Source organism: Aquila chrysaetos, chromosome 10, assembly GCF_900496995.4.
Source record: "Aquila chrysaetos chrysaetos chromosome 10, bAquChr1.4, whole genome shotgun sequence".
Classification (NCBI taxonomy): domain Eukaryota; kingdom Metazoa; phylum Chordata; class Aves; order Accipitriformes; family Accipitridae; genus Aquila; species Aquila chrysaetos.
The window spans coordinates 34684476-34708329 of record NC_044013.1 but is presented as its reverse complement, the minus strand read 5'-3'; the positions used below and the strand labels follow the sequence as shown (position 1 = coordinate 34708329).

The following is a 23854-nucleotide window of genomic DNA, read 5'->3' as shown; positions in this document are numbered from 1 at the left end:
AAGAGGTCTGAAGACAAGTTTCTGTATTTTATAATTGGCAACATTTTCAATTTGCTTACCTTTCATGTGAAAGTGATTGATCCTTAATAAAATCTAGTATGTTTTTCAATACAGGATATTTCTCCTTCACAGTAGGCACAGCTCTCGGCTCTTCCATTGATCTGAAAGACAGCAGCCTTAGTCTTCCACGGCTGAACTGAGATTTTCGTGTAGGAGTGGAAGGAGGTGATGATATATCTTCTTGCTGTGAAACTGTATTCTCAACAGGCTTACTGTGAAATGCAGATGCTTCTTCTGTTTGGAGGGGGTCTGGAACTTGTTTAATCTTCCTATCAGATTTTATCATTTGGCCCCCCTCTTTTAAAACAGGATGAGTTACTTCATTGGAAGACAATGAGTGTGCTGCCTGGAAGTCTGCATCCACAACAGAACCTTTTCTTTGGCATTTGTCACTGACATACTGTTGGATATCATCAATATTTTGGGCTTCCAAACTGTCTGAAGCAGAATCTTTCGTCTTTGCTCTTACAGGCAAAAAATTCAGTAACAAAAGGCTCTTCTGCATACAAAGTTTTGCTGCAGCACAAAAATTGGAAGAGTTAAAATTATGACAACAGAACACCAAACTTGCTATCTTCTGCTTAGGAAGAAAGTGATTTATCTTGTTTCTTCTGAGCTAAGAGAGCTAGAAAATACTGGTTTTCTTATTATATTGATCATGACGCTATCAGTTACTTAATTTTAGATTTCCAAATGCTAAATTTGAATAATCACACTGAACCATATGAAGCACACAGTAGTTGATGAGAACACATTTTATTCTAATAACAATCAGCTGCTATTCTAACATCAGTTAATTGTGGTATCTACAAAAATAGATGAACGTTACGTTCAGAACCAGATAACCCAAGTGAGAGGTCACTCCCTGTAGAATTTTCTCATATACCATTTTCTGCAAAGAATGGCAGAACGCAATCCCAGATAGTTCATGTAATGTATACTAGTTTATCTCTTAAGGTATTAAAAAGTAGTAGTTGCTAATTTACCTTCTACAGCAAAAATAATGACTAATATTTACAAGGCAATGCTTCACTAAACTACCTGGAATGCTTATACATTTAGAAAGGCAACACTTACCAAGAGTTTCTGGGTTCACCTCACTTGCCTCTGTGTTCTGCTTCTCCTCAGTATCATTTCCCCTACCCATGAGGGATTTCTGCTTCATTTCCAACTGCAGATAGGATGTTAAAATAGTTAAAATATGACTCCCCCTGTATATCTATACAGCAAGGCAGTATGAAGACTGCATTGCATTAAAGGAATTTAATCTCAGGAACAGATGACAGTATTTACTATTCCCTACTGCAGAACAAACCACCCAGTAGTCTAAAAGAGCAGTACCTAAACTACCAGAGCAGATACCACAGCCTCATACCGAGATGCTCAAGGTTTGTAGGCTGAGACCCTTCCTTGCCTTGTGACTGGATGTGCATCAGCCCTCCAAGAAAAAGAAGGCTTCCCCTTTACCCCCACCATTCAAGAAAAGATATACATCTAGTCATGAGATAAGATTCTCCAAAAGCATCATGTCATCTAACTATTGAGTACTGTCAGAGGCCAACACCACCTGTCATGCAACGTGTACAACGCAATTACTCATCTTAACATGCATCTGCACTCATTGCATGTCTAGTGCATCAAGCTGCCAGGAATTCTTACAGGCAGGAAAGAGGAGGGAGGAGATCACAACATACTAGAACAGTTAATTTGGTGGGCCCACATCTGAAGGGCTCACAAGAGTAGAAGAAAAGCAGGCCATAGACTGAATTAGCTGTTCTCAAAGGCCATGCATGTAGCTGTTGACATTTAGAGTCTCCTACAGACCAGTGAAATCTAAATGAATTTTGGCTCTCTGCAGCTGCAGGAGATGACGCAGACACCTCTCACCAGGTTGTGAGCTGATGACAGCAGCTCTTGACATAAGGCTTATGTTTCAAGGAAAATTACATGCAAAAAACATACACTGAACTGAAGCCAGTTACTTGCTTGTCAAAGAAGCAATTACTTCCTTTTCTGTTAGCGCTGCACTACTGTGAGAACGATGTTTAAGACAGATTTCTTTCTATGCTATACCTCAAAAGAACTCCAACTGCTATGTAAGAATCCTCCTAATTAACAACACATATTCTTGCTGAAAAATAACACAAATTTAACTGATTTTGAGTCAAATTCAGTCCTAAATACTCATGATGACACATCTGGGGCTGAGGGAAGGAGTGGAATGTAAGAATGCTTAAATGTTTAAGTTTGAAGTATAGAAGTGAATATATGTTCTTCCTAAGTGAAAACAGTTGACCTAGAATCACTGAAGGAAAACATGGTTCCACTCTACTCCTTAACATTGCATTGTAAAATATTAAGGTAAATGACATTAATAGATATCCTTCTGAGTGATCTTACCATCCATATTCTAATTGAATCAGCCAGGGAATATACTTGTGCAAACTCATCACTCAAAGGCACCTTGCCTCCACTGTTGACTAGAAATGAGAGAAAGAAGAGTCCTGTTTATTTACAGCTCCATTTTTACACAGCTTGACTACTTAACTAAAATTATGCTAGAGCCTTCCCCTTCATCTCTTAGTCAATACTTGGAATTATGCCTGTAAGAAAAATAGGGAATAAAACCTGCCAACTTTCATACATCTTAAATACATAAACTGCACCTTGACAGAGTTATTTGCAAAGTTAAATTATGAATATCTTTCTCATCTCTTCCCAAAATTGATGCCTGCAGCTGTGGAAAATAAAAACCTCTCCCTATACATGCAAATATCACTAATGTAAACCAACATCAGAATAATCAAGAAATGCTTAGTATTAACTTAAAGCTCTCTCTCTATATTTAGTTATCAATTTTTTTTTCCTCTTTTGTTTTATGCTATGAATTTCTGGAATGGACTTTCAAGATCAATTTACAAAAATTAAAGACCTGACAAAACAGTTCCCATCAAATGGCCTGGCCTGACAATGACTATAGAGAAAAAGACATTCCTATTCAGGGTCTTCCCTCTCCTGTTCCCCCATTTTTTTAAATTTCTTTTTTCCTTCTTCCCAGCATCACTTGTACATACTTGACATGGTATAGGTGAACATGGGTCCTGAAATTAGTCTGCCCCAGCAAGACAAACAGATGAAGCTATTAACATAACAGTAGGATGGATATCTTATCCACTCATTAATATTTTTCCTGAGCTACCACGGTTTTAAATCTTACTCAGAAAATTAGATCAATTGTCAGACATAGACAAAATGACTAAAGGCAATAACCACTTTAGTCATCAAGTCAGTCTTTGTGTCAATCATTTTTACCCATAACTTTATAGCTCAAAATGCAAGATGTTTAGCTTCAAAATTGTGACAGAAAGTGAAAGCCTAAAATGAAACCTTTCAAAACCAAGTAACACTTATTATCCAATACTGCAAACATATCAATAAGCTTAATGGAAGGATTGTGTAAGTTAAAAAGTTGTTCACTTTACCTACTGAAAATATATAAATTGTAATACAACAGACATTATACAAGTTAAAAGCAAAACATTACCTTCTATTTAAGAAAAAAAAAAAAAAAAAATGTATTTTGAGGATGCCAAGGTTAGTTTCCACAGTACAATGTTTTTGGGAGGTTAATTCACACCTCCTCCACCCCCAACATTTAAAAACATATATAAGTTGGTGCTGGCTTTTTAGAAAAGATACAATGAGAGTGGAAAATGATATAAGAACCTCTAATTACTGGGAGCCACATTGTTCTGAATTAAAACCCCAGACAACATCACTACTGTCTTTGGGTATATTCTTATAAGGCTTAGTTTGTAGCTTATGATAGTTATTAATATTTGGACAGAACACTGAAGATAAAAGCATATATTAATATAAAACAAACACTCTAGAGATAAGGCTTACCTAGTCTACCTAAATGACGACTTCTTTATACAGAACATCTTTTAAAAAATTGTCACACTAAACTGATTTTTCAAAGTTTATAAACTGAACTATAGGACAGTCTTTTACAAACTTTAAGTCTTCATTATTAAGATAGTCTAATATTAAAGTTACCATATTTTTGAAGCTTCTCATACAAATCTGGAGTGAGATACACCAAAGCAGCAAATGTTGAGTTCACAGCTTGATCAACAGTAGAACCAGCAACTATATCTGTCTTTGGGGTCTGTTTTTTACATGCCTGTATAAGTCCTTTGAAAAGTTCAGATTTTTGCCCACTGAAGTCCTGGGCAGGATCTGATTTTGCAAAGTTGATAAGAAAGTTACGGCAGTCATCTTGGTCAGAGCTCCTAGCCTGGAAAGAATGTTAGAAAACATTTCCTTTAATATTATCTGAAAAATTGTTGCAGTTCATTTCTACAATCAGTACATCTACTGCAGTTGAGCAACCCATCTAATGAATGATGGCCCTGCCCAAGGCCAGGGGCATGAATTGGATGATCTTAGAAGGTCCCCCCCCCAACTATTCCATGATTCTATGAAAACGGAAGCATGAATTAGATATCTTAGAAGGTCCCTCCCAACCACACCATGATTCTATGAAAATGGAAACTAATAAAGGGCACAGAACAACAGTTTCTTTCCTCCTTGATATTTGAATTAAACAGCACAAGTGATGACAACTTTAGCACAACAGCATATGCTTAAGGACTTATCAACTACTTAAGTCTGAATGAAACTGTGATACACAGGGATTTCATGCCAATGAAACAAAAGCAGTGGTGTAAGTACCTCTTTTTTATCTTGGTGCAATCTACTGCTTTGACTGGCTCTGGGGAGTGCCTCAGGACACATCTGATGCCTGAAGACAGGTTTCCACAGAGGAGAATTAAGAACTGATGTTACTTTCAAAGGAGGCAAGTCTGCTTCACTACCTAGTTCTGCAACAAATTCAGAAGAGACACTTCAGTCACTAAATATTTTCGTTAATTTTTACAGATTAATGAAAATAATAAGTGTTAAATGTCCAGTAAGGAAAAAAAAATGCAAATAAACTGAGCAAGTAATTTAACAACTGTTTCTCTAATGTGGTGCAGAAAACTGATGTACCCTTTCTTTAACGATAGCATCAATATCTTATAGTGACAATATGTTACATTACAGAAGGACTTTAAATTAAACATTTCTGTTGTACTTTGAACCATAGAAATTCCCCAATTTGCAAGAGAGTTTAGAAGCTTTTTCTCCTACCAAAGACATAATAATTCACTATATGTAAGCATGCTTATATTAAGAAAGGAAGAAAATATTCTAAGATAAGAACACTTCAATTAGTTCCCTAAATTCACAGGTAAGTACCAGCCTCATTTTCCAAGGTAAGTACTGACCACCTGATTGCAGCAAGAACTCTTTAACCTTGTTTAACTTCCCCAAAGTGGTGAATGAACTGAGATTTAGGAAGCGAGATAGAAGTGTTCTGGTTTTGAAATTAAAGATTAAACAATTCTTTTTTCTTCTTATGGCATCCATCTCATATTTTGTATTTTACTTATTTTCAGTGGCCCAAATACCTACTATACTTAAGTTCTGGAATTAGCCAAACTTAATTTGTGAATTCAAATCTAAATCAATACCAAATGCTCATGTTAAACTTTTTAAATGAATTGTGTTATATTTTTTTCAGTTTGTTGGCTCCATACTCACAGCACCAATATGGGGTGGATCACAGCACCAGGGAACAATTTTAAAAGAACAAAAGAACAGGAAGAACAGAAGATTGGGCAAACTCCGATATTACTTCATAAATGTAATTCAGCTTAGTATAATTACTTCCAGGTGTCTGTATCTTCCTAACACTGGCTTCTGAATACTAGAGAAATCAGCGATCCCTGTGACATTCTCAGAGTAGTCCCACAGAACGGCAGCCAGGCTTGCCACAAAAAGTGGGTATAGCTCAATGACCAAACTTTGTTAAGCAGCAATACAGCAAGTCTTCCATCTTCAGTCAAGAGAGAAATACATAAGGAACTTTGTTTTCACAGGGGATTTGAAACATAAAGACCTTGTATCTCCTCTTTATATGGCATCAAAACTTCTGGAGCTATTAAACGCACTCACCTCGTAGAGATTTCAGTGCCATACTTCGGGAAGCCAAGCGCCCCATCAACCGGGATACAAGAAGCTGTAAATCCAAGCCCCAAGAAACGGCAACATCTGGTAGGCCATAAGCAGTGACGGAAAACTTGTAGCCCCACTCATTATTACTGCTGTCAGAGTGAAAGAGAAACTGCAGCCGTGGGCCAGCCTTAAAGGTCACTTTCTACAGAGCAACAAAACAGTCATTTTGCCAAATGTACATGACAGGAAGACGTTTCAGGGTAATGAATTTCCTTCAGCAACTGTGGTTTTCAGTATTATGTTCTGTCCATCTAATTTCCCCCACCATCTGAATGAGAAACCCACAATACTAAGCAGGTAAAACTTTTATTCAATAGCTTAATGAGGAATTTTATAGATGATTGAGCTTTAGAAGTCAGAGCCATAAAACAACAGAGAAGCATCCCATTTGAGTAGGTGTCATTGAAGAAAGAGCGTAGCCGCAGGAAGCGCTATGCTCATCTCATGATGTAAAAAATTGCGAGGGCAGTGTGTCAACGAGTAAGTTTTACCCATGCGGTTACTGGCAGTTAAACATTATTACTTTTCATTTTGACTGACTGCTTCTTTGATAACAGCAACAAAGAGGGATTCCTTTACTCATTCACTCCTTTTATTTCCATCATTGCAGACTTTCTTCCTCACCTCCTGCCCCCCACCTTTGAGAGGGAATAAACACACACACACGCATGGAAGCACACATCCTTTTAGACAATAGGTTTTCCACGTGGTTCATAAGAAAGTCCTAAAATTGGATATATCACTTGGTTCAGAATTTTAAAGGTGCTCACCTTAGGCCACTTCTCAGTGCCAACCTTTGTATCGTAACGAGTTTTTGCACCTCTGGCATCAGTAAACTCCAGGTAATCATACCTGTGAAAATTGCAATTCATTACTTCCAAATTTACTTTTTAAGTTTTGGGGGAAGATGTTTGCTTTTGGATTTTTCACAAGTGCTGCATCTCAGTGTACTCTGTCACATCTTTCTGGACCACACCTGTATTGCTTCACATGACTGCTAAGGAATTTATTTCATGTTTCAATGTAATAGTCCCAGCAAACACAGACCTGCTTTCCTGCAGAACTTTCCCAAGCCTTCAGAATTGGTAATGGGTGCTAATTTTAACATCTGGCATATACCTTAACTAAGCAGTACCCTGATGTATTACCAAGAGAAACCGAGCCAATAGTTCTGCTTAAAGAGGGCAAAATAAAATACCACAAGCACAAACTGTGTGGTCACAGCAGTATTAGAAACCAGATCAAGGCCAAAGGAACCAAAATCCATATGAACAGCATGTTTGTACATTTGCTAGGAGAAGTGGCTTTCAGCACCAGAAGTTATTCAAAATACACATTGTGTATTACTCAGGACAATGAAGAAATTGAAATAGCATGCTTGGAGTGCTGGAAGTATTCCTTGCACATTGAAACATGAATTGCTCCTCTACAAATAGAAACTGGAATCTAACACTGCACAAGATTAAATTACCTTCTTTCAGTTTCACATTTTTCATCAAATTCCACCTCAAAGTAAGTTGCACCATGACATAGGAAGACTGAGACCTCATGGCAATTATTTTCATAGTTATGAGGCGATTCCATTGTCCACGTTCGCAATACTACAGGCTGTTCTTGCTGCCAGCTTTCCATTTCCATCTGTAGAACAAAAATGTATTCTTGAGATACAAATGTAAAGCATTTTTAAAAAAAATTAAAAAAAAAAAAACCACACTAGATATTTCTGTCTATACTTTCAAGTTGCCAGATGTACATACAAACTGGCATTTTAAAAGTTACAGCATTGATTTACACCTAAACTAGTTATAAAGAAACCCTTGATAATCATGGTAAGGAAGCACTTCTAAAGTAAAATTCATCCAGTTTACTGGGGGAGGAGAGAGTCTCACCCCAGAAGCGCCTACAAGTCTCCAATGATAACAAAAAGAGAGTCTGGATGACTAATACAAACTTAAACATCTACACTACAGACATACAGCCTTTATTTGCATCACCGCAAGCAATGAAGCTAAAAATGTTAAGCACATACTATTTTTAATTTATTTTGGTCTTCATCTTCAGAATCCCTCCTTCCTGTCTGCCTTCTAGGCTTCTCATTCCAGTTGCGCTTTCTGGCCACTTTGCTCATCTTCCGTATCAGTACAGGTATATTTCTAGTTCTTCACTCAACATTTCATTACACATCCAATGCTTTTAGAAGCTTTCCAGCTCCTTTCAAACACTCACTAACAGAATCACCTGAGTTTTCTACGTCTTTCTTGCAATTTTGCTTTTGTTTCACTGTACTTGATAGTGCCTGGATCTTTAGTTACCTTATGAGGCTCACTACAAAGGCTTTTCAGTGGTTCTATCAAAGTGCTGAATCCCTGTAGCAGAGTACAGTATGGAATGTCTAAAGTGCAAAAATCCAACAAGAAGATGACCTAGAAGAAAACACAGGTTTCATGAAAACGCACATAACCATAGCCATGCTACCCGGGAATAGTACAAAATCCCAATGTTCACTTACCAGCTGACGAGTTGCCATAGCAAAGACAGAGTTACTTATTTTTTCTACTATTGTTTTGCCACTATATTGAGATAAAAGTGACTGCAAAATCGTTCTGATATTTGACAGGAACTGGCCCACATCTAAAGAGAAAAAAAACCCTTAATAGCCACCTTAAGGATTTTCTACCACAACCTGCTTTATCAAACACTTAAGTGCATGATGATGTGCACAAGAAGAAAGACAGCAGGAAAGGCATCCGCTGCCCCAAGGCAGTGACACTCAAGAGTGAAAACAGTTCAGAGAAGTTTTCTGTGATATTTCTATTGTGGAAACAAGTCATGCTTATCAACCATACTACAAAAAGATGAGGGATGAGTAATTTAATCAAACATTCCAAGACTGTTTCAACAATCTCAGGGTATCCAGTAGCCTTCCTACACACCTAAGAAATGCAGCTTAAGTAACAAGTGATGCTAGTAATTTTTAGCTATAGCCTTACTCCATTTTTAAATGTAAGACAGGAACACAACATACTTATTTATACACAAAAAACATAAATATGAAGTAATTTTACATAAAGTTACACCTCCATTAAGTACTTGGCCCAATTTACTACTCAATACTGAGCTGCTGCATTAAAAAACAAAACAAAACAAAAAATACCAAACAAAAAAACCCAAACCACTGTAGCAAAACACCCCTTAGAAATGCCCAGCTTCTTAAGTAAGTTCCTTTCTTCTTGCTGTCACAAACATCTAGGAAAATACATATTAGCACACAGGAGCTTATCAAAACAAGGGACATTTAAAGAAACCAAAATGTTCAAATGAAGGTCTGAAACTGTTTGTTGTTTGAGGTTTTTTTCAGTATCTGCCCCCCATAACTTACTGAAATGTTTTCTGAAGATTGTCCCAACATAAAATTGTCGGTATGGCTAAAATTCTAAGTTGCTCAATATGCCTACAAATTCCTTCCTAGAGAGATTAGAAATGCTGTGACAGTTATGAGTATGCCTCAGGCAACCACTGGTGAACACTTATTATACTGCAATTTGCAAAATCACATTTTGAAGCCCTGTATTACACCACACTTAATTCTGTATTCAATTCCAGCACTTACAGTTTTTAAGTATTTCTACTGCAAGATCCTTGGCTGAATTATCGCTACCCTTAAGTTGCAGGTAGCACCATGAAAGGAGGCTACCTTGAACAGACCAGAATAAGGAGGACAAGACTGTGCCACTCTCTTGCTGTACAACATCCAGCATCATCATTTCACACTGAAAAATAAAGAACGTAAAAAAGGACATCCTCTTCTGCTGCAGAATGACACACAATATACACTAAGTAAACTGTGATGGACATTATCATCCCACTTACTCCACAAAAAAGATTAAATGCAACTGACAAGCAGCATATAATGCCATGAAGCAACTGATATATCTCGTTTTGATAAATCGCAATTTTAAGTAGGAATAGCTATGAGTCACTATGTTCTCAGCACATTTTTTCTACATATGTAAATGACCCTCCTCCATTTAACACCTTCCTTAGTGGCATGACCAATTCTAACCTCTCAATATGGGATGATTACTTCTGTTTCCTAGTGTTGATAGGGTGGCATAAAGTCTTTTCAGTGCTATGGAAAAAGACACTTTTATACATTACTTACCCTACTATTATGAAATGTTAAAGCTTAAAGGAAAATACTTCAACTGGTTGGAAAACCTAATTCTACAGACGTGAATAGCATGAATAGTTTTATCCAGAAGGACAGGAAAGCTAGTTCTTTAGCGTACATCTCAGGCATGCAGCTCGTGTTTGAACGCATACAAAAATAATGGCAAAGTAGGAAGAGGAACAGAGCAAAGATAGTTACCTCTCTTGCTGCCACTAGCAGAAGGGTATCCATGACTGATAGCACTTCGCTTATGTCAAAATTTGCAGAAACTCCTTTCTCTGGTAATAATAGGAGTCCACCTGGATCTTGATCACTAAAAAACAAAGATCTTCTTACCAACCAACAACAAGTAGCACAGTTCCAAAACACAAATTTAGTTATCCTTGTGACAAATCTGTAGAGATTCTACTGTGTAATTACTATGAAAAATCAAAAGTTTGGGTTCTGATGACTCCAGACTTATTATATCAATACCAATCATCACAATGGACAAATAAACACTTAAAAAATTGGAAGACAGCCTGGGAGAAGCCTAAGAGCAATATACTGTGATTTCAGCACTAACCTTGGACAATGTTTTATATAGCTATTCAGTTAATAAACATATTAAGTAGTAGTATTCTCCTTTCTAAAGCAAAGTCAGTTGATTATTTTTGAGAATTATTTTCAAGGGAAATAACATTTCTAAAAAGGATTAAATACGAACTTATTAACAGATGTGAGGTATCAGACAATTATTTTCAGTTTCAGGATCCCTTACCTGAAGTGGGTACACAAGGATCTGAACGCAAGATGTACAGATTGCTTATGTTCTTGCTCTGTGATGTTTTTCTAGAAAAGGAAAAAGATTTATTTTTTATGATACGTTCTGTTTCCCTCCTCTGTGAGAAAGAATTCTAATTTCTGTGCTCTACTATTCATTTTTGGTAAGAAAGGCAGGGTTAGCTCCTCTTTCTTGGGATAAGCTGCAGAGAGAGAGAAGGGGGAGGGTAAAAAGAGGCAAAGAAAAAAAAAAAGAAGGTTTTTACTTTAATGGGACAAAGTATAGATTATTTGACAACAAGAACTCAGATTTGTCCTCTTTTCTGCATAAAGAAAGCAGGTACTAAACAATCAATTTCTCATTTAATGGTTTACCATCATGGTGAAGAGCTGGTGTCGCCTGGTCTGTCTATCTGGGAAAAAGATTGCTGCTCCACTGAGTAAGGTGTTCTTAACTTCCTCTTTTAGCATTTTCATTGGCATGAAGTTACTGTCCCCCATATCCACTACTGCTCATACAAAAAGGAAACAAAATTACAAGTTCAAATTAATACTCCATCTGTTAGAGGCATAACTGAATTAAATGTGTTACTTTACACAACTTCAAGCCCTTGCAATCCCATTATACACACAGAAAATGAGGGGAAACTTTTTGACTTCTAGCAAGAAAGATTTTTTTAAGGATCTATTTATTTATTCATTGAGTAAATTAATTCTAGGAACATTAAGACTTGCCAGTTATCAAAGCTAATAAAGTTTTCAAGATGTGACAGTTTCTATATAAACTGGTTTATCTCCAGCTTGCTTTTCAGGAGACTGTTAGGTAATTAACAAAAAAATTACACTTGAATAAAGAGGGTGCCATCCTACTTCCAATGAAATCTAATGTGTAATTCCCATTCTCTTCACTGGCTCCAGAACCTTCCCCTGTGTTTCTGTAAACCTTATAGGCTCCTTGTAAGATCATTTATATTTATATGAAATACCAGAAATAAATGAACCCCAGTAACATTATATTAAAGGATCACATTCCCTGCTGGTTCAAGCATGTGACACGTTCGAAAGAAGTTTTCTGTTGCACCTGTTTCCAGACCACATGTTGTCAGAAAGTCTATAAAACCATTTCATAGGGTCAAGGAAAATTTCTGTGATCGACTAATTAGCACACACTGACCTGAAGAAGAAACAAAGGAACAGTAGCTGACTTGGCCTCTAGGAATACATCTCTTTTCCCAAATTCTAACTGTTGTAACACACTTGTAAGCCAGAACAGACAAAACAGTTAATATATTCAATATAAATTACCTTCACACAAATGTCTATAAAGCTCTTCTGCAGCTTCTGTGTGACCAGATGTTTTGTTCTGAGAAGTTTCTTGAGGTTTAGCATTTTTATTGTCTCCAGTAAGTACAGAGAAGCAGCTCTGGAGAAGCTGCAATAGCAGTGTTTGAGCAAAGATACATTCTTCCCTTGGGCTGTAAGAAAACATAAAACAAACAGAAGCAAAAACTGGAAAAGCAGCTCTTTTGCACCAGATAATGCTATGAAAGTCACTACCTCAGATGGATAAAAAACACAGAGTAGAGAGCACATAGCCAAAAAAAGTATAGCTACCAGCTAAATTAATCTACATCTTCTCAAGGTTCTACATAACATTATAGTTAAAAACACATATGGCAGCAGTAAGAAAATGTTATTTATGTAAATGATGTAGTTTAGGAAGAAGAAACTGCTGCAACTAAACTAAGCATACTTTATTTATACATACACACACAGATTAGTGCTTCACACAGAGTAAAGAAGTGACTTACTTTTGGTGAAGTTTATTGTAAAAATTCCAGAACAGCTGCAAATCAAGGCCTGTGAAATCTAAAAATGACTTGTATTTTAATCCACTCTCCTTCTGTTGAACCTTAAAAAGGCAAAGAAAATGCAGGATTGGAAAATTAACTCTATACAGAACACATTTATAAAAAGCAAATCCCTGAGCACTGGGCTTAAAGCAGCCTAGTTTCCCATAAATTTGCAGCTAACATGAATTCCAGTATAAGTTCTTTCATGGATATTCCAGTGTCTAAAAGTGACAGTTCATGCTGAAACCTTCCCCTTCACAGAGCTACTAATAAGGACTCTCCCTCCTCTTTCTAGATGTCTAGTCCCCCATTCCTGTCCTCCACCACCAAAAGACTTTACAACCTCTACCTCTTCTTGATCCAAAGTAATAGCCTGTCATAGTTTAACCCCAGCTGGCAACTAAGCACCACACAGCTACTTGCTCACTCCCTCCCTCAGCAGGATAAGGGAAGGGTATTGGAAACGTAAAAGTGAGAAAACTCATGGGTTGAGATAAGAACAGTTTAATAATTGAAATAAGAAAATAATAATAATGTAATGAAAAGGAAAATAACAAAGAGAAATAAAACCCGAGAAAGACAAATAATGCAAATGAAAACAATTGCTCACCACCAACTGACCAATGCCCAGCCAGTCCCCGAGCAGCTCCCCCCACCTCCCCCTACCTTCCCCCAGCTTCACATGCTGAGCATGACGTCCTATGGTCTGGAATATCCCTTTGGTCGGTTGGGGTCAGCTGTCCCAGCTGTGTCCCCTCCCAACTTCTTGTGCCCCCCTCCAGCGTACTCGGTGGTGGGGTGGGGTGAGGAGCAGAAAAGGCCTTGAGACTCTGTGTAAGCACTGCTCAGCAACAACTACAACATCCCTGTGCTATCAGCACTGCTTCCAGCACAAATCCAAAACATAGTCCCACACCAGCTGCTATGAAGAAAATTAACTCTACCCCAGCCAAAACCAGCACATAGCCAAAATGAGACTGCCCATGGTTTGGAATCAAAGTTGAAAAGGCACAGATGCATGCACTATATGAACAAAACATGATTTTGACACATATCTTCAGAAGAAGGGTAGCTCATGCTGACATACATCAGCACATACCAGCCACTTCTCTTAACTGTATACATCTCACCCTAGATATTTATAGAATTATTTCAGATAAGAAGAGGACATGTTTTAATCTATGCAACCTTCCTAGCCACCTCTCTATGCATTTTTCCAGATGCTTGCTTCAGAAATAGCTACAGTATCTAATAGATAGTAGAACATCCTCCTGTTGCATCTGCTTCACCCAGCATTGTAACCTGATGCTGAAAAATGGTTCTTAACTCTCTTCAGGACCCAAAGTGAGCATATTCCTAGTCAACTTCAGTAAACATACACAGAATGCTATTTTTCAGAAACCATTTTTTCTCCACAGCTTGGTTTTAACAATTGCTAGTACCTAGTACCAAGACTTTTCTTTATCCGTTCACAATTACTGTTAGCATAGCCTTATTACTTTTAGCATGGTAAATACACGCTTAAAAACAACTAAGAAGTAAAAATACCAGGTCCTGCGCCAGCTGCTGGATGAAATGAAGCGTCTTCAAGAGAAGAGTTGTGCCACAAACTGTATCGCCATCAGTTTTCCTGCACTGCAAGCAGTTCATGCTCCTATTGGGCTCATCTCGCATAGGCCGAAGATACCCAAGAACATTCAGGCCCTGAACTCCAAGCCGTTCTGCTGTGTCTTGTCTTGTGCACAAGAACTTTATCATCAAGTACTAGAAGGATATAAACACAGCACAAGATTTGGTTTTAAAAGCTAGTACAAATTTGGCTTTTAAAAGACATGAGTGCACATGTGAGGAGGCTGTAGGTAGGGTTGGGGGGACAAGGCTTATTCCCTGTCAATCACCTCCAGAAGTTTAAAATACTGAGCCTGAGATTCAGGCTAAACTTGAACTCTCTCCATGTCCAAAAAAACTCACAGTGACAGTTCTGTGACCTCTACAAGCATCTGCAAAGTTAGTTAATTCATTATCAGTTCCATTCATTCTCCGTATTCTGGCTCTATAGTAACAGCATTTCTGCACGTTAAAAAATTATTAGCTGCATTTAAAAGCAAGCAGAGAATCAATACGTAATATTTAAAACATACTTTTATGCAATCTGTCCACAGTGAGGGACAGAACACAAAGCTGGAGGGAACAGCAAGTTCTGCCATCCAAATGTATTTAGTAACTCCGCGCATTCGTAAGTGTCAGGGACTAAGGGTTACATAGACAACAGCAGAATGTCTTAGCAAGCAGTGACGGTTTTAGAAAAATTCCCAGCTGACTTAAAACTGTGCCACCACTTCTGCTAATTTCCACAGTACAAAAAAGGATGGGGTAACTATGCAACAGCTGACTCCAGAAACAAGGTAATTGCAGGGTCTGAAAAGCAAAATTTCCTACTTAAGCACTACAAATCAAAACCCATATTCTGCCACCCTTGAAACAGAAAAGTCCCACATTCCTCAAGGAAATCAACCTAACTGATGGAACTGCTTAGTAATTGTTTGTCCCTTAAAACAAGAGTTGAAGAACCTGACTTTGAAAGAATAAATGCTGTAACTATGCAGTAGTTAATTCTTCTAGATATTAGAATAAAGCAACAATCATGTAATTCTTTTTAGAAATATTTCCTCATGATAAAACCAGTAGTCTGCACATTAGCACGTAATTTTGCATTTAATTTGATCCTGAAGCACCATTTAACTACAGCTATATATGTGTACATACAGAGAAAAAGAATAAAACTCAGAGGACAAAAGTCAAATCATCCATTTAACTAGAAGTCCATTGATTTTTACCTCTACCCAGAACAGTTCTCCTCACACAAAAAAAGACTTATGGTTATTTCAGTTGGCATTACAACAAAGCACAGAGATGAGCCTCTGCTCACTGTGACTGGGCCAATGGATTTTCATGGTTTCTTACTTGGGAAATTCTGCATTGCTGCATTTTGACATCAACTTCATCCCATTCTTCTTCCACTTCAAACCAGCCAATAGGATCATCATCTCCCAAATCATCGCATGAACAACTGCTTCTATGTATAAAGGAATGTAACAAACTTTGTAAAGAAAAAGTTTAAAGAAACTGCAAAGCTGTTGATATGCTACCAAAATATTTTTTGCATGTTATGGCTATAAAGATGAGAGAGAGACAACAGAAACCTTCACTTACCTTGCATGTGCTAGAGTTTGGGTAAGAAAATTAAGGAAATCTTTTTAATCATGGTCCCTAATGTACCCTCACTCCTAAGCAACAGTTTTGAGAAAGTAATTTAATAAAGGCTAATTAACATATGATCTTCCTACAAATTGTTTCTGTTATCTGTGATCTTCACCTCAAGTAGACAGTTTGTTATATCCCTTTTTAAACAGGTCTTTAAATCAAGAGGCTTAAGACAACAGCTATATACATATTTCCTCAAACACACCAAATTGAGGGTCATTAAAATCAAACAAGTAACAATTAAATGATGCATAATTTTTAAGTCATTTGGAACAATTCTCAGTAGTTCAAGTGGCATTGCAAAAAGATCTAACATAACATTTATTTTCCATGTATTCACTACAAAAAGTCCACCTATACCTGTTCTTTAAAAATTGTTTGAATTCCCGCAGCTTCCATTTGTCATAGCTTTCAAATCTTTTGAAGTGTTCCTCTGCATGGAACTTTTCTGAAGCACTATTATAAGCAAACACTAGCCCACATTGGGCCCCAATAGCACCTCTTCGGACCTAAAAGAACAAATCCAGAGCAATGTATTAAAAAGCTGACAATAAAAGAAGGTGTTGCTTTCAAAGAAAAAAAAAATTATGGAAAGCAACTAAATACTGACAATACTGATCTCTGGAATTGCACTTTTTACCTAAAGAAAAATGAAACACATTTAGAGAAATGTTATGAAAACCGTCCTAACTCACTGAACCAGGATCATGTACCTGGTTACTATTTACCACATTTATCACTCTGCTAGCACCCTAACATTAACTACACTCCACATATTAATTCTCATTCTGATTTTGTATACTTTTTCAATTTAAAAAAACCAAACAAAACTAAAATTATGTATCCCAGCATCGCTACACTGCAAAACAGCTTAGCTGCCTCTCCAGCTCTAACTAGAATTTACTTGCCAGAAGTCCATCCATGTTTAATTCTCTTTGACATTGAAATATGCATCCTTGTTCCAGGAATTAAAATACTGCTTTGCCTTAAATAAATTCAGCTGCAGAAATCTCACTGAAGTTTTGTCCTGGCCATAAGATTTAATCACAAGATCTTGCTTTTAAACCAGATAAAACCATGCCAAGTGTTCAAATTACACTGATGTCTCTAAAAAGAATTTGAAAGACCCTACATTTAATATGAACTCACACGCTATATGTCTTGAAATCTGCTATTCACAGTTGAAAAATTATTTTAAGTATAAGGTATATAATACTACAAATCAATCCATACTCTTTAGAGAGAAACCATACACCTAAGGCTCACTGGCTTGAGTATATTACAAGATACAGACAAAAGCAATAGAAAATAAATGTCTTTACTACATGCTTGTGGTACCCTGAAACAACTTAAGACCTCCATTTCCTTAACTTCCCTGCGACTTACATAAAAGTAAAACCCCAAAATAATACTATTGCAAGACTAATTTAAAATTTCAGTTCATACAAAAAAAAAAAAAAAAAAATTCTAATTCAACTCTACCACTAGGGAAAAAAGCAAGCCTTCTACTTGAAAAGCGCAGAGGAACTACATACCTTTATTCTAATTTGCGTCACTTGAAATGAAGATTCAGTTCCAGTAGAAAGAATGATACTTGCTCTGGTCTTCCCAGTTTCAGTAAGAAAACCTAAAGCAGCAGTAGGAATGGAATGAGGTTGGAAGGACTGCTAGTACAAGGTGTTTGAAAGAGAACACCAAGATTGTGGACTAAAGGGGGGAAACAAAAACACTACGCTTTTCTAGTGAAATATTCATTAGGAGATGTTTCCAAATAAAAGAGACTCCCACAGAGTACACATGGGTATCTCTGGAAAGTGTCTCTCTAGGGAATGCAGTATCTACAGCTATTTCAAGAGTGTTTCCCCACTGAAGTTTACTAGTAACTCACAAAATTTTGGCTTATGGCTCTGTTCACTGATGTAACTCCCTGTTCCTCAGACTGTGATCCATAAAACATCAGAAGACAATCCACAAAATAACTAAACTCAAACAATAAGCACAAGCAAAAGGAGGGGTAAAATAAGCATTTAAGATGTGCCCAATTTTCTATCATAATAGCTTTCATTTACCAGTAGCACTGCACAAGACAATACCTGATTTTTTTTTAAAAAAGATTAGGTGGCATTTCACTTAAAAAGGAGGTCAAGAAACACAAATCTCTTTCTTTAGGTTGCATCGAGTACATAAAAACATTGCATTAACAAAGACAGGCTTTAAAGGAAAATTAATAGTTATGTGCACTCAGTGAAAATTTCAATGATTTCTACCATCTCTCTCCATCAATATTTGGGAAACTAGCAGTGAATCATTCATGACTTCAACCCACAAAATGTGCTCTAGTATAGTTTTCTTCATGACAACTCATTGCTTACTTCCACATAGAATATCAGTAATTCTCCCCAAAATCCACTCTGTGGTTTGTTTGCTTTGACAAGAAACTGGTTCCTGAGAAATTCACCTTGTTGTAAAATAGAATTTACGTGTTGGTTTGGTTTTTAATTATAGATCTTCTGTATCATAAAACTGTTGAGTAGTACCAAATACATAGGCTACAGCACCACAGCCTTGTTAACAGCCTTTGTGTCTGGTTGAATATTCTGTATTTCATCTCCAGGCTCTTACCATCCCCAGTCCATGGCTCTACAAGCAGGTTTTCAGGCCCCGATTTATCTTCTTTTCCCTTTACATCACATGCTTGCAAAGTTAGTCGTAATGGTTTTCCTAAGTAAGAAAACCAACAGGTTTATCAAACTCATAAAATAAAAAGCCTGTTTTCCAGTTCTAAGTTCTTCACACAGAAAATAAATGGAAAAAAAAAAAAAAAACCACTATGAGATTTTTACCATTGTCAGACAAAAAAGAGGGAAGAAACTGGAGTATAAGAGATACATTAATCTGAAATAGCTCAAGTTTTAGCTACAGACAGAAGGACAATGAAAACCACAACAACTGACGTTCCTTCAACTCGGTGCACACTTTGGAATTCACAATACATGAAATACCACTCTTGTCTTGGAAAAAGCAGCAGTTACTCTGGGAAAAAGGAAGCAGTTTTCAAAACTTTTGAAACTAAATACTGATACTAAAATTATAAAATAATTAATGTATTCTTTGGCACAAGCCAAGAAGTCCTGACAAAAAACACACTAAAAGGCAAACAAAGGGAAAAATTCTTCGTGAGAGACTAATGATAATCTCAGAAGTTGACACCTGAGAAAATGCAGATTTATCAAACAAGTACAGTCAATACAGCAAAATCTTACTGCCTTATGTCAGACTGTGCACAGCTCTACACTTATGACATACTCAGATTAATTTATAAAAGTGAAAATAAAAGAACTGTAAACAGATGCTAATGACATGACATTTAAAACGTGTCTTAAATCTATGCACATCTGCAAGAGCGGCCACTTACTGAGGCTAAATGTACAAAAAAGTGTGCTATTGGAAGAATAAAAATACTTGATGTTATTTTCCTTTTATACAATACAAACTACAAAGTTCATGTTTTCTCCCTCAAGTTGATGCCACCTGGTTCAATTCTTAGAGCGCAGAAAGCTGATCTAATCACCAACTTTTAGGGCACTTCAGCTTCACAGGCTATCTTCTGGTAACAGCTGTTAATTCAGAAGTCTTGTATAATTTTAAACCCCACCGAACAACAAGTAAAACGACTCAAAGCTGCATATTGTCTAATGTATAGTAAAGGATCCAACAATTATTCATTTACCGTATTTATACAGCAGGTTCTGTCTAACTGTTGCCATGGAAGCGATAAGGGATGAAGCCTTGTATGGAGTGTCCAGATGATCAGTGATTGTACAAAGGGAACTTATCACTTTAGCAACACTCCCCCTGGCTAAGGCAAAGGCCAAGAGTGTAAGTTCAACCTCTGGAGTAGTACAACAACTGGGGAGGGAAAAAAACAACAGTATGAAAAGAAAACTTAGGACACTTTGTTTTTAAATAAAGACAAATAATGCTCACATGTTAAAAATTTAAGGTGCCTGTTTCTTAGTGTCTTTGAATTTTTCAAGATACTAAAAAAAGAGCAGGTGAGTAAAAATGAGGTATGTTTGCTATACAAATTCTTCTAAACCATTTTCCACTGCATCAAAATACATCAACACAATCTCACCTTGTTATTCTTATAAGGAAGCTATCGACTTCTTCCAAAACATTTGGAGATAAGAAGCTTGAAAAATCTGTAGAGCCTGGTGTGAGTGATAGAGGTGGCATGTGTTGCAGTGCTTTCCTAGTAAAAGGGACAGAATATAACATCAGGAAACCAGACAGAATCAGAGAAAACAGCCTTCTAAAATGAATTAGACATTTGAATCTTTACGCTTTTTATGAGTAGGTCTCTACAAATAGATTCTGAATGCAGAAAATCTATTTACACAGAAAATCTGTTCAAAAGATAAAAACAGTATTGCATTCTAGGTGGGGAAAGTTCAACGACTGCTAGGTAATCTTGAATCTCAGCCTCATAATCTCAGATTTAATGAGACAAATAAATCAAGGCGTTTTGAATTAAATCTGTGACAGCAATAGAAACAACTTAGTGTCCAAGTACTGCTTCATTTTAAATAGTTCTAGAATTGAGTAAGAGCCTGTTAATAAAGTGAAAATTACTTTAAAATTCTTTCAGAACTATTACAGAAACTAAGAGAGAAACTTGTTAGCTCAGATGAGAATTTTTATTTGATTTCCTAAGATAATGTAATAACCCCTATAAATAGGAATTCTTAAGTGGTTTCATCAAAATCATTCTATCCAATACTAAAGTTTGGGTTTTTACTTGCTAATTCCAAACACTGAATTCGTAATTCCTGAATGCATATTTTTTAGTCAAGACTTCTTCACAACTTTCTCAGGTTTTATTAGCTCAGGATCCATGTTATATTTCTAACAAATAATCTAAACTGCAGCAAGACTGAAGGCTCTCAGTTTTAGTAAAGCTTGGAACTATGAACCTTTTTCAGATGTAAGCATGTATAAAGTTATCTCAACTTTAAAGAGGTTTCATAGATGACACATTAAGGATAGGCTTAATGGACTTTAGCCCACATATTCATTAACCTAATGACAGCAGTGCTTTTAAGTGGTGGCATCATGCTAACTAAGCTCTATAAAAGTTGATGTGGGTGTGTAGTGATTTTATTAGGATTCCAATCCTTCAAGTCATCGAGCAGAAGTGTTTGGCAGACAAACAAGGAAACGTTACACAGAAAACGGCCAATCACCACAAGCAGACATCTGCACAGATACTGCATATACTCAACTATATACCCACGTAATGCATGACAAGGCATTACACAAGCAAGAATTTGCTGAAAATTAAGCTCATTAAGCTCCATTCATAAGTGGAATGTGTCCAATATTTATAATCAATAAGATTATAGAAAGAAAATTAATTAATTTTAGGCTTCTCGAAATTATTACAAGTCAAAGGATAGGTTAAAAACGTATTTTTCAGTGTCCCTTCAGTCACAGCTAACAACCAGATTAGATACAACAGCTAGGAGAATTATACTTGTTCCACTATGTGCAAATGGATAAGAGAGAAATATCAAAATTTAAACAGTGTGATAGCTGAAAAGATGTTTAAACACCTTAATTGAGGGAGTGGAAACCAGTTACACAAGACAGGTTAGTTTACTAAAGCTGGAAGTATTAAAAAAAAAAAAAAAAAAAAAGCACACCATGGAAGTTTGGTACTTACTGAGTATTTTGTAAAATAGTGTGAACGAATGCTGGATTTGTTTCCATGGAAGCTGTTACCAGAGAGGTCAGCAGAGACCAGTACCAGATAGCTGAAGCATCGCACACAGAGACGCCCACCTTCTTAACTCTTTGATAACCGACAGCCCTGAGTCCATGGATTCTAGTGTCACATCCATCACTAAGGCAACGCTTGATGTTTATCTGTACATCTGTCAAAACACAAAATAGAATTTTTTTCCCATTTCTTCTGCTGGATTAGATCTAGAAGAATCTAGATATTCAAAACAATAATTACTGCAAAACCTCTTAGAAAAATAGCAGCAGATAACAGTACTCCCACATACAGACAACTATATATGTTTCTTCACTGTGCACCCTATGATTTGGAAAATTTAGCCTTTGAACGGCCAAATGATCCATTACATATTGTACGGCTAGAAATTAGGAAAAAAGTAGTAAAAGACCCTCAAAGTGAAAAATAGCTTATAGGTTATTTCCCCAGTACCTTTTACCTCCATACATAGGAAGTGTCTTGGCAGTGGTAGTGGAAGAGACAGGGAAAAAGAGTAAAGCCTAAAAGCAAATTTTTAAGTTACATAAAAATTTTCACATTAGTTCTTGACCATTTTGCATAGCTAACATTGTCCTAGTTACTTTTGAGGAACAACATCCTTGCTGCCCGCTTCTGTGGCAGAAAAAGTTCATCTTAGTGAAAAGCACCTATTTGAGCTGAAGGGACAAAATTTCTGAAGCTGCAGAAACCATCTTAGGAAGGAGCAGCTTTCCTCTGATGGATTCCAACATAGCACCCACAGATCTACCAGACTTAAAAATAACACTACTTAAAAACACTTAGCATAAAACCTGCTTTACAAAAATCATCTGACCAACTTCAGAGTTTTGCTACCAAAAAAAAAAAAAGAAAAAAAAGTTGCTCAGAAGCAGATTTTTTGCTAGATACTATTATCCAACATATGCTTTCACTCTGCAAGCAAAGATATTTTAAAATTGCCCAGTATCTTCAAATTGAGAGGCTAAAACTGCATCTTTAGTCATTCTAGCTCTTCAACCCTTAGCCCAAGTTACAGACAGGTTTCATGAGAAAGACTCAGAAGACTCTCTTATAGCCTAGAAATTAAACTACAATTAAAGCAATTTCTCTGACCCAAAGACGAGGTCAAAAGTTTCTGCTCTGATGACTGCCATTTCAACCCATCATTTTATGATTTACCCAACCTTTCACCTTCAAAAAAGCAGCAAAACAATATACCAATGGTATCTTTATTGACTCACACATCTGACTAATGTTAGCGTTTTCCAACAGTGTTACGTAGCCAGTGATATTGCTTGGAATGTGAACATCTCGGACCTCCTGAAGACTGCTGGCATTCCTTCCCACTGCCACTGTAACTTGCTGTGGCATGTAACTCTGGTCATTGGCTGCCACCGCAATGGACAGATGTCTCAAAACAACATCTGGTTTCATCTTTAAACTGCAAAGCAAAGAAGATAAAACAGTTCTTGCAAAGAGAAGATAAGTCAAGCACTTTTAGCTAAACTTCACTCAGTTTCCAATTCTACAAACATAAATAAATCCACTAGAAATTACCTAATGCTTCACAGGCATTACCAACACTGTATCATGGTGGATGAGTTCGAAAATTTGTAATTGACTTAAATGACGGTCACCTCTGATAGTGAGACTGTAGAATTTTCTATTGTGCAGCTTTTCAACTGAGAATTCATTCCTCAGGAATAAAAATGTAGTGTCAATAATGACCAAAATGAGACTTTTTTTTTTTTTTTTTTTTTTTTTAAAGCATACATTCTTAGATCTACTACCGAAAAACCACTAAACATTTCTCTTTCATGGAGCAGTAACTTTTTAGGCAAT

The 23854-nt window shown here is 36.7% G+C and overlaps 1 protein-coding gene across 4 annotated transcripts in view; it reads right to left on the bottom strand.

Moving 5' to 3' along the window:
• Positions 1 to 23854, bottom strand: part of ZZEF1 (zinc finger ZZ-type and EF-hand domain containing 1) — a 60742-nt gene that overhangs the window by 29353 nt on the left and 7535 nt on the right. For 3 of the 4 annotated variants that reach the window (XM_030029047.2, XM_030029048.2, XM_041126629.1), the window contains exons 5-29: positions 23254 to 23453; positions 21959 to 22169; positions 20372 to 20488; positions 19964 to 20142; positions 18856 to 18954; positions 17769 to 17860; positions 16594 to 16742; positions 15934 to 16045; positions 14518 to 14733; positions 12928 to 13028; positions 12422 to 12591; positions 11492 to 11625; positions 11115 to 11185; positions 10553 to 10667; positions 9794 to 9953; positions 8693 to 8814; positions 8496 to 8606; positions 7655 to 7821; positions 6954 to 7035; positions 6124 to 6325; positions 4798 to 4946; positions 4120 to 4360; positions 2461 to 2540; positions 1138 to 1231; positions 60 to 576 (exon numbers count right to left, since the gene is read on the bottom strand). In XM_030029047.2, coding sequence (XP_029884907.1) covers positions 60 to 576; positions 1138 to 1231; positions 2461 to 2540; positions 4120 to 4360; positions 4798 to 4946; positions 6124 to 6325; positions 6954 to 7035; positions 7655 to 7821; positions 8496 to 8606; positions 8693 to 8814; positions 9794 to 9953; positions 10553 to 10667; positions 11115 to 11185; positions 11492 to 11625; positions 12422 to 12591; positions 12928 to 13028; positions 14518 to 14733; positions 15934 to 16045; positions 16594 to 16742; positions 17769 to 17860; positions 18856 to 18954; positions 19964 to 20142; positions 20372 to 20488; positions 21959 to 22169; positions 23254 to 23453 — 3891 coding nt within the window. Of the gene's footprint in view, positions 1 to 59; positions 577 to 1137; positions 1232 to 2460; positions 2541 to 4119; positions 4361 to 4797; positions 4947 to 6123; positions 6326 to 6953; positions 7036 to 7654; positions 7822 to 8495; positions 8607 to 8692; positions 8815 to 9793; positions 9954 to 10552; positions 10668 to 11114; positions 11186 to 11491; positions 11626 to 12421; positions 12592 to 12927; positions 13029 to 14517; positions 14734 to 15933; positions 16046 to 16593; positions 16743 to 17768; positions 17861 to 18855; positions 18955 to 19963; positions 20143 to 20371; positions 20489 to 21958; positions 22170 to 22465; positions 22494 to 23253; positions 23454 to 23854 lie in introns of those variants that run through there. The other variant, XM_041126630.1, reaches the window with a different exon arrangement.